Genomic DNA, 15116 nt, shown 5'->3' with positions numbered 1-15116 from the left:
GAAACTGCCCCTTGTTCACCAGTTTATTAAAAAAAAATGTTCCCACACAGACCCGATGTAGTCCAGCGTTCCCTGGATTTTGATACAGTACAGATAGCTAATATCAAGAATCTTTTACCAAGACACAGAATGTATTACTTCTAAATGGATTCAAAATTTACCTCCTCGATTGAATTTCAAAATAAAATGAATTCAATAATCAGAGAAAGGAGAAATATATATACACACTGCTCAAAAAAATAAAGGGAACACTTAAACAACAGAATATAACTCCAAGTAAATCAAACTGTCCACTTAAGGGCATGTCACACTAAGAGATTTCGCTAGCAATATCGCTATAACTAGTGACGTTATAGCGATATTGCTAGCGATATCTCTGTGTCTGATACTTACCAGCGACCGGCTCCCCCGCTGCTTATCGCTGATCGCGCGAGAACGTTCAGGACTGTTTCTCGTCGTCAGCTTCCTGTGGCGCTTCCTGCTGTGAGGACGAGCGACGCGTGGAGCCGGGCGGGAGGACGCAGGATCGCCTGGTGTGACAGGTAAGTAGCGATCCCCGTCCCCAGCGATGTCGCTAGTGAGATCTGCCTATGTGGCAGCTCACTAGCGACCACTTAGCGATGTACCAGCGATCCTGACCGCGTCATATCGCTGGTCGGGATCGCTGGTACATCGCTAAGTGTGACAGTACCTTTAGGAAGCAACACTGATTGACAATCAATTTCACATGCTGTTGTGCAAATGGAATAGACAACAGATGGAAATTATTGGCAATTATCAAGACACACTCAATAAAGGAGTGGTTCTGCAGGTGGGGACCACAGACCACATCTCAGTGCCAATGCTTTCTGGCTGATGTTTTGGTCACTTTTGAATGTTGGTTGTGCTTTCACACTCGTGGTAGCATGAGACAGTCTCTACAACCCACACAAGTGGCTCAGGTAGTTCAGCTCATCCAGGATGGCACATCAATGCAAGCTGTGGCAAGAAGGTTTGCTGTGTCTGTCATCGTAGTGTCAAGAGGCTGGAAAGGTTTGCCGTATCTGTCATCGTAGTGTCCAGAGGCTGGAGGCGCTACCAGGAGACAGGCCAGTACACCAGGAGACGTGGAGGGGGCCATAGGAGGGCAACAACCCAGCAGCAGGACCGCTACCTCCGCCTTTGTCCAAGGAGGAACAGGAGGAGCACTGCCAGAGCCCTGCAAAATGACCTCCAGCAGGTCACAAATGTGCATGTGTCTGCACAAACTGTTAGAAACCGACTCCATGAGGATAGTCTGAGCCCAGCACCATGCAGGACGCTTGGCATTTGCCACTGAACACCACGATTGACAAATTCGCCACTGGCGCCCTATGCTCTTCACAGATGAAAGCAGGTTCACACTGAGCGCATGTGACAGAGTCTGGAGACACCGTGGAGAGCGATCTGCTGCCTGCAACATCCTTCAGCATGACCGGTTTGGCAGTGGGTCAGTAATGGTGTGGGGTGGTATTTCTTTGGAGGACTGCACGGTGTTGGGCTGTGTACTCGTATGTGTATATAAATATATATATTTGCCACAAAAAACTGGGTAAGCTTATTGACTCGAGTATAAGCCGGGTATGCATTGTCCCTTCATCCCCATCCTGGTATGCATGGCTCCCCCTTCCCTGTCATTGTATACATGGCTTCCCCATCCCTGTCATTATATTATATGCATGGCTCCCCCGTCCCTGTCATTGTGAACATGGCTCCCCCGTCCCTGTCATTGTATGCATGGCTCCCCCGTCCTTGTCATTGTATGCATGGCTCCCCCCGTCACTGTCCGGGTATGCATGGCTCCTTATGCCCTTTCCTCGTATGTATGGCTAATTATCCCCTATCCTTGTATGCATGATTCCTGTTAAAAAAAAAAACACAAAAACAAAACATCCTATTTACCTACATTTCGTTCGTTTCGTCGCCAGCAGCTCTTCCAGCCGAGTGATCATGTGGTATTGAATATGCACTCCACACCCATGGGAGTGGAGAGACATGCATATTAATTTCCTTAATGAGCGGGACCACGTGATCACTCAGCCAGAAGAGCTGTTGGTGCCGGAACGATCAAGATGCAGTGCTAGCGAGTTTGTGCGGAAGGTGAGTAGCATGTATGTTGGAATCTGGTGGCTGTGGCTGGCACTGTGCACTGTTACAGCAGCGGCACAGGCTTTAGCCACAGCCGCCGACTACTGCTTCTGTGACCCGCTTGCTCCGCCACTCCCCCTCCCCGCCGGCTTTCTGGGACCATTGACTTGTGTATAAGCCGTGGGGGGTTGTTTTCAGCTGAAATGTGCTGAAAAACTCCGCTTATACACGAGTATATGCGGTGTGTGTGTGTGTGTGTGTGTATATATATATATATATATATATATATATATATACACACACATATATACGTGTGTGTGTGTATGTATATATATATGTGTGTATATGTATGTGTATATATATATATATATATATATATATATATATATATATATATATATATATATATGCTACGCGTAAATAGGAAAACGTTATGGAGGTCCACGGTTAGACACTTCGCTACTACCCTTGGCACAGTTACTTAGGGATAGAATGATGGATGTAGAATTTTAACTATAGGCGCGCGAATTTGGGCTCATCTTTCATCGTTTTTAAGAAATCTCAAGATGGAAGAGGCCAGGAGCCATTTGGTGAGCTGCATTTCTTGCTACATGTTCACAGACTTACCAGTGGAAAAGCCAAACTTCACATGCCACAAATGCAAGCTTGTGTCCCTGTTGGAGGAAAAGTTGCAAAATCTCGAAGAGAGGTTAGCTACGTTGAAGATCATTAAGGAAGGTGAAGAGTTCTTGGACAGAGCAGAATTATCTCTTCATGTTACAGAAAGAGAAGAAATTCGAAGTGCACCTGAAGAAACAGAGGAATGGAGACATGTGACCCAGAGAAGCAGGAGGATCAGGAGGCAGTCAGCACCCATACTGCTCAGAAACCAGTACCAGGCTCTCACGCAGGAAAACAATGAAGAAATACATCAGGATAAGACTTTGCCAACAAGCAGCAACCTTGTACGCCTTCAGAGTCCTCCTGGATGGAGAAAGAAAAATGTTGTGAAGAAGAAACGGAGAGTGGTGGTCATGGGGGATTCCCTGTTGAGAGGAACTGAGGCCGCTATCTGCAGACCGGATATAACTTCAAGAGAAATGTGCTGTCTTCCAGGTGCAAAAATTAAAGATGTGTCTGACAGGATATCAGGACTCTTCAGACCTACAGATGACTACCCATTCCTGCTACTACATGTGGGGACAAATGACACTGCAAGAAACGACCTGGAAACCATCTGCAGAGACTTTGAAGACTTAGGCAAGAAAGTGAAAGAACTGGGAGCGCAGGTGGTCTTCTCTTCCATCCTCCCAGTGGATGGCCATGGAACAAGGAGGTGGAATAAGATTCTGCAGGTGAACAACTGGCTACGTCGATGGTGCCGTCAGCAACGATTTGGATTTCTGGATCACGGAGTGAACTACTTATACGATGGACTACTTGCTAGAGATGGGGTGCACCTTACGAAGACTGGAAAGCATGTATTTGGAAGTCGCCTTGCTACACTTGTAAGGAGAGCTTTAAACTAGAACAACATGGGAAGGGAAGCAAAAGACCAGAAAAAGCCATACACCTGACAAATGCTATTGAGAACTCTGCTATTAGAAGTGGAAAGGAAGAACAAAGACGAAAGAATCTAATTAATAAAAATATTGGAGAAAGAGAAACCAATCACAAACTAAAATGTTTCTATACTAATGCACAAAGCATGGGCAACAAACAAGGAGAATTGGAACTACTAACACAGGAAAAGAAATATGATGTCATTGGAATCACTGAAACTTGGTGGGACAATACACATGATTGGAATACAAGACTAGAAGGATACAACTTATTTGCAAGAAACAGACTTGATAAACGAGGAGGGGGTGTCGCATTGTATGTTAGAAACGCGTATATCTGCACAGAGATTGAAGCTTCAGAGACTGGGAGTTCTGTGGAAACTGTTTGGGTAAGAATACAAGGACAGAACAATGGAAAGGACACCATTGTAGGCATTTACTACAGGCCGCCTGTGCAAGCTGAAGCTATGGATGAACTCTTTATGCATCAAATGGCCAAGTTCTCCAAAAAATATGACATAGTTGTCATGGGAGATTTCAACTATCCAGACATTTGTTGGGAACCTCTCTCAGGCAAAACTAACAGGTCAAGGAAATTCTTATCCTCTCTTGCTGACAACTTTATCTTCCAAAAGGTAAGGGAGAAAACAAGGGGAACTGCTACTTTGGATCTAATCCTTATAAACAGGGAGGAAATGGTTGAGGAGGTAAAAGTGGCTGGGACCCTAGGAGGTAGCGACCATGCTATTTTAGAATTTTGGATAACTAGAGGCGGAAGACCTGTGAAGACTCAGACTTCAAGGTTAGATTTCAGAAAGGCAGATTTTAAGGGATTCAGAAAGAGAATTGGAGGGATCCAATGGCTGGATATCCTTAAAGACAAAAATGTCCAGGAAGGATGGGAAATCTTGAAAAATGAAATTCTCAAAGCACAGTTGTTAACAATTCCGAAAAGAGGGAAGAATAGGAAGCAGTTAAGGAAACCAGGATGGATGAACACAGAACTTAAGCACATGCTAAAAAGGAAGAAAAAAATGTTTATAAAATGGAAAGAGGGAGGCATATCTAAAGAAGAATATAATGCTGTCTGCAGAACCTGCAGGGCACAAATCAGATTAGCTAAAGCTGAAAATGAATTGAGGCTTGCAAGAGATGTCAAAAGCAATAATAAAGGATTTTGGGGATATGTCAAAAGTAAAAGAAAAGTCAAAGATGCCATAGGATTTTTACAGGATGAAAATGATGAAATGGTAAGACAGGATGTTGAGAAGGCTGAACTTTTAAATTCCTATTTTGCATCTGTTTTCTCTCAGAAAGGAAATGTAACATCAACTGTTATTCACTGTCCTATTAAGGGAATAGAAGAATCCAGGATATCTATAAACAGAAAGATAGTGAGGAAACACTTAGCTAGCCTAAATGAATTCAAGTCTCCAGGTCCAGATGAATTACACCCCAGAGTACTGAAGGAGATAGCAGAAGAAATTTTTGAACCCCTCTCTATAATCTTTGAAAATTCTTGGAGAACAGGAGAAGTGCCAGAAGACTGGAGAAGAGCAAATGTTGTTCCTATCTTCAAAAAGGGGAAGAAGGTGGACCCAGGTAACTATAGGCCGGTGAGTCTGACTTCTATACCAGGAAAGATCTTTGAACAAATTATTAAACAACATGTATGTCAATACCTGGATAAGAATGAAGTGATTAAACAGAGTCAGCATGGGTTTGTAACTAATAAGTCATGTCAGACTAACTTAATTTCCTTCTATGACGGTATCACTTATTGGGTGGATCAAGGAAATGCTGTAGATATAGTATATCTTGACTTCAGCAAAGCATTTGACAAAGTCTCTCATACAATCCTTATTGAAAAAATGATTAAGTATGGAATGGACAAGGCAACTGTTAGGTGGATTCATAACTGGCTTAGTGATCGGACCCAAAGAGTGGTCGTAAATGGCTGCACATCCAGTTGGAAGAATGTCTCAAGTGGGGTACCACAGGGCTCTGTCCTGGGCCCTGTATTGTTCAACATCTTTATCAACGATTTAGATGAAGGAATTGAGGGTAAACTGATTAAATTTGCTGATGACACAAAGCTAGGAGGGATAGCTAATACTAGAGAAGAGAGAGAGAGGATTCAAAAAGATTTAAATAAACTGGAGAAGTGGGCAGCAACTAACAGAATGGTTTTTAACAGGGAGAAATGCAAAGTACTACATCTGGGCAATAAAAATGGAAAAAGCATATATAGAATGGGAGGAATAGGGCTAAGTGACAGCACATGTGAAAAAGACTTGGGTATACTAATAGATCACAGACTGAATATGAGTCAACAGTGTGATGCAGCAGCAAAAAAGGCAAATGCAATTCTAGGATGTATTAACAGAAGCATACAGTCTAGATCACGTGAAGTCATTATTTCCCTCTACTTATCTTTGGTCAGACCTCATCTGGAATATTGTGTCCAGTTTTGGGCACCACATTTTAAAAAAGACATCAACAAACTGGAGCAAGTTCAGAAAAGAGCGACCAGAATGGTGACCGGTCTGCAAACCCTGTCTTATGAGGAAAGGTTGCAGGATTTGGGAATGTTTAGTTTGCAAAAGAGAAGACTGAGAGGAGACTTAATAGCTGTCTACAAATATCTAAAGGGCTGTCACATTGTAGAAGGATCAACTTTATTCTCATTTGCACAAGGAAAGACTAGAAGCAATGGGATGAAACTGAATGGGAGGAGACACAGATTAGATATTAGAAAAAACTTTTTGACAGTTAGAGTGATCAATGAGTGGAACAGGCTGCCACGAGAAGTGGTGAGTTCTCCTTCAATGGAAGTCTTCAAACAGAGGCTGGACAGACATCTGACTGGGATGATTTAGCGAATCCTGCTTTGAGCAGGGGGTTGGACCAGATGGCCCAGGAGGTCCCTTCCAACTCTACGATTCTATGATTCTATGATTCTAACTACATTTACAATACAAGGTACCAGATTCCATATAAATCTAGTAAGATGGTTCTGAATCTATGTTAGGGGTTGGAGGACAGTGAAAATGTAACGTATAATACATTCTGTTCTGAAAAGAAAGATGGAGGGGTATAGTTGGGTCTTTTCTTCTGTATATCCATATACAAACTGTTTCAATGTTCTTTCTATGACTATGGAAAATTGGAAAATGTTTTTTTCTCTTTCGTCTCATTGGGGGACACAGGAACCGTGGGTGTGTGCTGCTGTCACTAGGAGGTTAACACTATGCATGAAAAAAATGTTAACTCCGCCTCCGCAGTATACACCCCTCTGACCGGCTGTAGGACAATCAGTTTTGCTTAGTGTCAGCAGGAGGTGGACAGAGGTCTCTCGCAGACCCATGCCTACCTCAATGTGCGTCGTTCCTTTTCAGGTAACCATGGAGGGATACAGAGTAGATATGCTACATCTGTATTCCCACACCGGGATTATGAGTACGGCGTGTACTGCCACCCCGTATCCTCATGAATCCCGCTGGCAGGACCCTATCCCCTAACACAGGACTCGTGTTCAGGTGACAGCTCCTGGTCCTGACCTTCGTCTCCTATCACTCGCCCACCAGAGCCTGATGATCGAGAGAGACGCCCTGCAGAAAAGGTTTGGGACAGCAATCTTTTCATCCAGGTAAACCGACCCCTGTTACGGGGTGAACTGGAGGTAAGAGGCTGCAGTGTTGTATGATCAGCTTACCAGCCGCCCTGGCTGATTGTGACCGCTGTAATCAGCACTCGGGCTTGCAGCCCATGGCTCTATACTTAGTTTAAGAGCCAACACTTACTTTCAAGCATGCGGTGCAGCGCGGTTCCAGCCTCCTCCCGTGGCAGCGTTATGGCCCTGGGCTCCAGCAGGAGCCCAGCACGGCCGACACCAGATTCCGGCTCCCGGCAGGCTCCTCCTCCGGCTTCCTCTTCCTGTAGCAGCGCCATCTTGATGCTCCAGGAGGCCAGAGCAGGGCCCTGCCCAACACTTCCGGGCGGGGATTTCATAAAGCTTCTAGGCAGCGGCAGGGCTGTTCACCTCGCTCTCTCACTCTCACCAGCCTTTGGGCGGCAGCTGCGGCGGGGACACAGGTCATGGGTATGTGAGTACTGCACTACAGGTTGCTCCCTCACTCCGCTCTCTACCCGACGGTCGTCACCAGGTAAAACCTGTCAGTATGCCCAAGGGAGAGCAGTCCCGCTCCTCATCCGCTTCAGTGACCTTGGTCAAATATTTTGTATGTACCAAATGCAATGTCAGGCTTCCTTCAGGTCAGTCCTCACCACTCTGCTCAGATTGCAGCAGACCTACGGTGTCACCCACACTAGAGAGCAGGTGTAGCCCCCCGCTTTGCCGGTCAGAGCTCCCACATTACCCCTGGAGCAGGAGGAAGCCACCTTGCTTGCCGCCCAGGGGCCATCCATCGCCACGGGAGACAGCGAGTGTCCAGAATGGGCCTCTTCCTTATCTAAGTGCGTGGCTGACCTTACCAAGGTATCACAGACCTTGGTAACGGTGCTTAACAGATTGCCACTTCAGACTCCAGTGGACACAGGAGCACCAAAGGAGCCTCCTTTTGGGCCTTCTAGAGGCTGTAAAAGGTTTAGACAGGACCACCAACCCAGGTCCCCTTCTCACTCCATCTCACCGCCAGAATTCGTATGGCCATCTGCCTCCTCCCGTTCCTCATCCCCGGAATCAGGCGAGGCATTATCAGAGACACACTCAGAGGAGGGTTCTGAGTACGGGCCAGAACAGTCCCAGGTCAAGGATATGGTTCAGGGCCTCTTTGCCGCAGTCAATTAGACTTTTAACATTGGGGACACCACATCAAAACCTAATGATCAGGTTTTTTCATTTAAGTCCCCCTCTAGCGTCTTCACCTCCCACAAGGATTTTGAGGAAGTGTTGGCCAGGGAAAAGGAAAACCCAACCAGGCGTTTTCAGAGAGGGAATTGTTTTGGGATTCTATATCCCTTTCCTCCAGATCTCACCGCCAACAGGACCGCCTCCCCTTCGGTGGACCCACCAATGTCCAGACTTGCTACCAATACAGTCCTCCCACTCGTCAGTGGGGCAGCCCTAAAAGATCCCAATGATAGGAGGATAGAATCCCTGGCAAAATCCGGCTTTGAGGCAGCAGCCGCTACATTGTGTCCAGCCTTCGCCTCAGCCTGGGTAGCTAAGTCGGTTACAGAATGGTCCAAACAGCTTAGACAGGGCATATTGGCCTGGGCACCACCAGCGGAACTGGCGGAGTTTGCAGATCAAATCTCTCATGCCGGGAGGTATATGGTATCAGCAGCCCTGGATGGTGTGTCATGCACAGCTCAAGCATCCAGTAACATGGTAGCCGTCCGGCGGACGGTCTGGCTAAAGGCTTAGCAGGCTGATTTGTCCTCAAAGAAATCACTGACCAATCTGCCGTTTCAGGGCACCCGGCTCTTTGGGTCAAGGTTAGATCAAATCATTAAGGATGCAACGGGGGGTACAAGCTCCCTTCTCCCTCAGGCCAAACCTCGTCGATATGTTTTCAAACGTAGGGCTCAGGCCTTTCAGCCCTTTCGCCGTACCCCAGTGACAGGCACTTATGCTCAGGGCTCACAGAGGTCGCAAGCACCGAGAGATAGGAGGAAGGTATTATTTCGGGCCACCCCGTCATGGCATTCCTGCAGTTCCAACAGCGGAGCTACCAGGTCAGGGCCGGGCAGAGCCACTTCAGCCTGACACCAGCAGGGAGTCCAACTCCCTTCCCAGTACCTCTCCCAGACTAGGAGGCCGCCTTCTCCTCTTCAGAGATGTCTGGCAGAATTCAGTAGAGGATATCTGGGTAAAGGAGGCAGTATCAACAGGATGCAAGATAGACTTCATCGCGCTTCCGTGAGATCCCTTCTTTCTGTCACAGCCACCAAAAGACTCTGCTAAGGTTTTTTTACGGCAATCGACTCTCTCCTCAACGCAGGAGTAATCGTCCCCTTTCCCGAGCAGGAACGTTTTACCAGCTTTTACTCAAACCTGTTTGTGATACCAAAAAAGGATGGCTCAGTTCGTCCCATACTAGACCTCAAAAGGCTAAACAGATGGGTCCGCTTACGCCATTTCAGGATGGAATCGATTCGGTCGGTAATTATGTCTATGGAGGATCAGGAATTCCTATGTTCCATAGATATCTGGGACGCCTACCTACTCGTCCCCATTTTTCAGGGACATCAGAGGTTTCTACGTTTTGCTGTCCAAAGCAGCATTTCCAGTTTGTGGCCCTGCCATTTGGGCTGGCAACAGCCCCCAGAATTTTTACAAAGATTATAGCAGCGATGGTAGCTATATTAAGGGTCAGAGGGATAATATTGGTACCATATCTCGACGATATTCTCGTCAAGGCGCCCTCCTTCGCTCAGGCCCAGGAAAATCTAGCGGTAGTTTTAAACACACTCTCCCGGTTTGGTTGGATCATAAACAGGGAGAAATCCCACCTAATGCCAACACAATGCCTAGAATTCTTAGGAATGGTAATCGACACCCGCCGCTCAGGGGTCTTTCTCCCAGAAAGAAAGTGGATTACCCTCCAGCAGGGAATTCGCTCTCTGTTGAAATTCCGGTTTCTATCCTTTTGCGCTGCCATGAGAGTCCTGGGAAGAATGGTGGCAGCTTCAGAGGCGATACCCTTTGCCCTGTTTCGTTCCAGGATACTGCAGAGGAACATCCTCCTTCAGTGGGACAGGTCCATCTCTTCGCTGGATCACCTCTTCCTCCCCTCCATTCAGACCAGGGAGTCCTTCAAGTAGTGGCTGACCTCCCCCCTTGTTCATCTGGGACGGCCTTTTCCCCCTGTCCACTGGCAGGTAGTAACTACAGATGTCAGTCTCCTGGGCTGGGGTGCGGTATTCCGCCACCTGACTGTCCAGGAACGATGGTCGAGGGAAGAATCCTCACGCTCAATCAACATTCTAGAACTGAGGGCGGTCTTTCTTGCACTTCTACATTGGGAAAGATACCTCAACAACCAGCCAGTCCGGATTCAAACGTACAACGCCATGGCGGTGGCATACATCAATCACCAAGGGGGAACCAGAAGTCCCCGGGCACTGGCCGAGGTATCCAGAATCTTCAACTGGGCAGAAACCGCAATTCCGGAATTCTGGCAGTTTACATTCCCGGCACAGACAACATGGCCCTCAGTCGGGAGGGGCTCGGCGCAGGGGAATGGTCCTTACACCAGGAAGTGTTCCGTCAGACATGCCAGCTATGGGGGACTCCAGATGTGGACCTCCTGGCATCGCGACAGAATAGAAGGGTCCAACAGTTTGTCTCAAGATACTGCGATCCTCTAGCAATAGGGGTCGACGCGCTGGTCATTCCCTGGACACAGTTCAGACTCCCTTACCTGTTCCCTCCCCTTCCTCTCCTGCCCAAGCTGCTAAAGAAGATCAAGGCGGAAGGGGTGCCGGTCATATTGGTCACCCTGTACTGGCCCAGGAGGGCCTGGGTCGCAGAAATTATCAATCTTCTCGCAGGCACCCCCTGGAGACTCCCCGACAGACCAGATCTCCTGGCTCAGGGGCCGTTTTACCACCCGAATTCTCAGTTGCTCAATTTGACGGCATGACCATTGAAACCACAATACTGAGAGCAGCGGGTTTTTCGGACCGAGTCATTAATACAATGATCCAGGCTAGGAAGCCTTCCTCATCCAGGAAGGCATATTTTGGCTGGTGTGAGTCTAATCAAGTCACACCAGTGCCCTGTTCCCTGCCATCTGTCCTAGCTTTTCTCCAGGCAGGGATAGATGGCGGTCTGGCCCTAAGTTCCTTGAAAGGCCAGGTATCTGCTCTCTGTATTCTTTTTCAAAAGAATTTGGTCTCCGGCTTACAGGTTAAGACCTTTCTGCAAGGAGTGGCACATGCGGCCCCTCCTTACAGATCCCCTGTGGCTCCATGGGATCTTAACTTGGTCTTGGAAGCCTTGACAGGTTCACCCTTTGAACCCCTACAAGAAGCTCCCATGTCTTTGTTGTCCTGGAAGGTGGTATTTCTCGTAGCCATCACCTCTATTAGGCGGGTTTCAGAATTAGCGGCATTGTCCTGTCGTCCTCCATTCCTAATTATGCACCAGGACAAGGTTGTTTTGCGGCCTTCTCCTAACTTTCTTCCCAAGGTGGTATCGGCCTTCCACCTGAACGAAGATATAATCCTTCCGTCATTTTGTCCCGCTCCAACCCATCCTCTGGAGCGTTCTTTGAATAAGCTAGACCTGGTCAGGGCGATAAGGATCTTTCTGGCCAGAACCACTCCTTTCAGGAAGGCGGACTCGGTCTTTGTTATCCCCAATGGGGTGAGAAGAGGCCTGCCGGCCTCTAAGGCAACAATTGCCCGCTGGATCAGAATGGCAATTCTGGAAGCCTACCGGCTAAAGGACAGGGTGTCCCCTGCTGGGGTCAAGGCCCATTCAACCCGGGCGGTGGGCGCCTCCTGGGCGGTACACAACAGGGCATCAGCCATGCAGTTGTGCAAGGCTGCCAATTGGTCGTCCGTGCATACCTTATCAAGGTTCTATAACATCCATACCTATGCTCCAGCGGACGCCATCCTAGGCAGAAGAATCTTGCAGGCGGCAGTGGCGAGTTCTGCGACCTGAAGGAAGTTTCTGTCTGTTCCCACCCCAGGGACTGCTTTTGGACGTTCCATGGTTCCTGTGTCCCCCAATGAGACGAAAGAGAAAACAGGATTTTGGTTGCTTCCTGTAAAATCTGTTTCTCAGAGTCTTCATTGGGGACACAGCGCCCTCCCATGATTTTATTACGTGTAATGAATATATGATGACTTACATGATAATGTCTCCTTCTACTGCTTTTTCACTAACTGATTGTCCTACAGCCGGTCGGAGGGGTGTATACTGCAGAGATGGAGTTAACATTTTTTTCATGTATAATGTCAACCTCCTAGTGACAGCAGCACACACCCACGGTTCCTGTGTCCCCCAATGAAGACTCTGAGAAACAGATTTTACGGTAAGCAACCAAAATCCTGTTTTTGTGGTTATAAAATATTACCTAGTTGAAATCAAAAAGAAGATGAAGCTAACTTTAGACATCACAATTTTCTCATTGAATTGCAGCATGTAGAGGCCTTGATGAAACAGATGAAAAGCATAGCAGTAAGTCACTCAGACCTAGAGGTGCTAGAAGTCTGTTCCAAAACATACCGCAGTCTCAGTAATGAAAACCAGACCAGCCAGAAATGTCAGGTCAGTCTTTCCAAAAAAGAATTAATCAAGCATCTCGTGGACACCTACAGTCAAATGCTGGATGATGTTCTGCAGGAGGTGAGTCAAATTGTGGTGCGTATCCATTGGACTTGGCTCTGTAGTTCTGAGAATGAGACTTTGCCTTGATTTCCCATTATGGAACTCTACTAAGAAATGACTTAACATTTCCTACTTTGGTATTGTAATTGTGTACCAGCACATTTCCTCCTTGAGTGAAGACTTGGATATCATTTCAGTGAAACTGCCCTGAAGCGATTGCTCTGTTTGTTGTACAGTAAAGGTTACAACAATCCCTTCATTGTATAACATGTGACCTGTTTTCCATAGCACATAATTACACATTATAATGGAACTACAGTGCTCAGCTTGTGAATGGCACTTTATTGTTTTTACCAATTTTTGCCACCTATAATTTTCTGTTCACAAGCACTGTCACCTTAGAGGATATGTGGACTAGATTGATGTTATTTTTCAGCCACAGCTTTTTTTACTAATCTAAAGTGAAATTGCCACATGATACATGCAACCCGAACCGAAGGAAGCATGAATCGAAGAGCGGTTCTTACCAGGGGTGGACTGTGACAGCTTGGGGCCCCTGTGCAAGAAATGTGTTCTGGGGCCCCCCTCCTTTTATGATGACAAAGTATATATATACAGCTCTGGCAAAAATTAAGAGACCACTGCACAGTTTTATAAAAATCAGCTTCTCTACATGTCTGACAGCCATTTCATTCCAGTGTCAGTTGAATTCCAACCAAAGTACACCTCAGAGGTTTTCAATGGGGTTCAGGTCTGGAGATTGGGCTGGCCATGACAGGGATTTGATGTGGTGGTCCTTCATCCACACATTGATTGACCTTTCCGTGTGGCATTGCACATTGTCCTGCTGTAAAACCCAGTCTTCAGAGTTGGGGAACATTGCCTGAGCAGATGGAATCAACTGTTTTTCCAGGATAACCTTGTATGTGACTTGATTCATATGTCCTTTGCAAAGATTAAACTGCCCAATTCCAGCCTTGCTGAAGCATCCCCAGATCTGGGGCCTTTGGCAAACTTCAGCCTTGCTCTCCTTTGCTTCTCATTGATGAAAGGCTTTTTGCTACCTTTACATGACTTGAGCCCTGCCTCTAGGAGCCTGTTACGAACTGTTCTTGCCGTGCACTTCACCCCAGCTGCTATTTGCCATTCCTTATGTAGGTCACTTGATGTCATCCTGCGGTTTCTGAGTGACATTCGAATAAGATGACGGTCATCCCAGTCAGCGGAGAGTCGTTTTTGCTCTCTGCTGGTCTGTAGATTTGTTGTCCCCAATGTCTGCTGCTTGACCTTGTTGTAGTGGACTGCCATCTTAGAAATGTTAAGAATGGAGGCAACATAAGGCCCACTGTATCCCTCTGCTAGTAAAGCCAGAATTGAGCCCTTCTTTTTCTCACTCAAGACTTTTCTTTTCAACTCCTTTGGCATGGTTAAAAGTTATTTTTCATTCCTATTACTTTTGGGGTATTACTAGCATTTGTTTTGCCATCCAGCTTGTCCTATTGCAAGACGATTGTGAACACCACAGCAGGGTTTTTTTTATACTTTCCTTCGTTAAATAAGATTTTCTTCAGGTGATCACCTAATCAGAAGCACATTAAGTAGAATGAGGTGTACTCTGGTTGTAATTTAACTGACACTGGAATGGAATGGCTGACATGTAGAGAAGCTTATTTCTTATTTTACTGTCCCTTATTACACAGTGCCCTCTCTTGTTATGTACAGCACCGTACCTTACATATCAGATTACTTAGAGCCATGTCTTTATTACACACCCTCCTCTCTTGTTAGATATAAAATGCAATGACGGCTGATGGAGCATGGGATGCTTCTTTTCTAATGGAGGAGTTGATGGACTGGTCTTCTGGTCACCGGCTGCTCCATCAGCAGTTATTTTATATCTAACAAGAGATGACTATGTAATAAAAGAGGGGCTGTGATTAACAATAACGAGAATGCTCATAACCACAGAGGACATTATATAATATGGGGTGGCCCCACAGAAAACTAGAGAAGATGATGCGTAAAAAGGGATGGTGTTACAGTATATATAATATTTGTAACAAGAACATACACTATACTACCGGACTGTGCTATACTGTACATAATAAGTCTACATTCCTGTATCTGTTTGAAGTGTCGGT

At 46.5% G+C, this 15116-nt stretch overlaps 1 protein-coding gene across 5 annotated transcripts in view; it reads left to right on the top strand.

Moving 5' to 3' along the window:
• The window catches only part of LOC141046814 (cohesin subunit SA-2-like), a 195255-nt gene that overhangs the window by 135797 nt on the left and 44342 nt on the right, over window positions 1-15116 (top strand). For 4 of the 5 annotated variants that reach the window (XR_012219668.1, XM_073541430.1, XM_073541429.1 and 1 more), the window contains one exon: window positions 12787-13008. Coding sequence is in view for 4 of the 5 variants with exons in the window: in XM_073541430.1 (XP_073397531.1) it covers window positions 12787-13008 (222 nt within the window). In the remaining variant the exon portion in view is untranslated. The remainder of the gene's footprint in view (window positions 1-12786; window positions 13009-15116) is intronic. The other variant, XM_073541431.1, reaches the window with a different exon arrangement.

The sequence above is a fragment of the Dendrobates tinctorius genome, unplaced genomic scaffold (assembly GCF_039654945.1).
Source record: "Dendrobates tinctorius isolate UK_male_01 unplaced genomic scaffold, ASM3965494v1 ptg000121l, whole genome shotgun sequence".
In the NCBI taxonomy this organism is placed as follows: domain Eukaryota; kingdom Metazoa; phylum Chordata; class Amphibia; order Anura; family Dendrobatidae; genus Dendrobates; species Dendrobates tinctorius.
The sequence above is the reverse complement of the archived record's forward strand: the minus strand, read 5'-3'. Positions and strand labels throughout refer to the sequence as shown.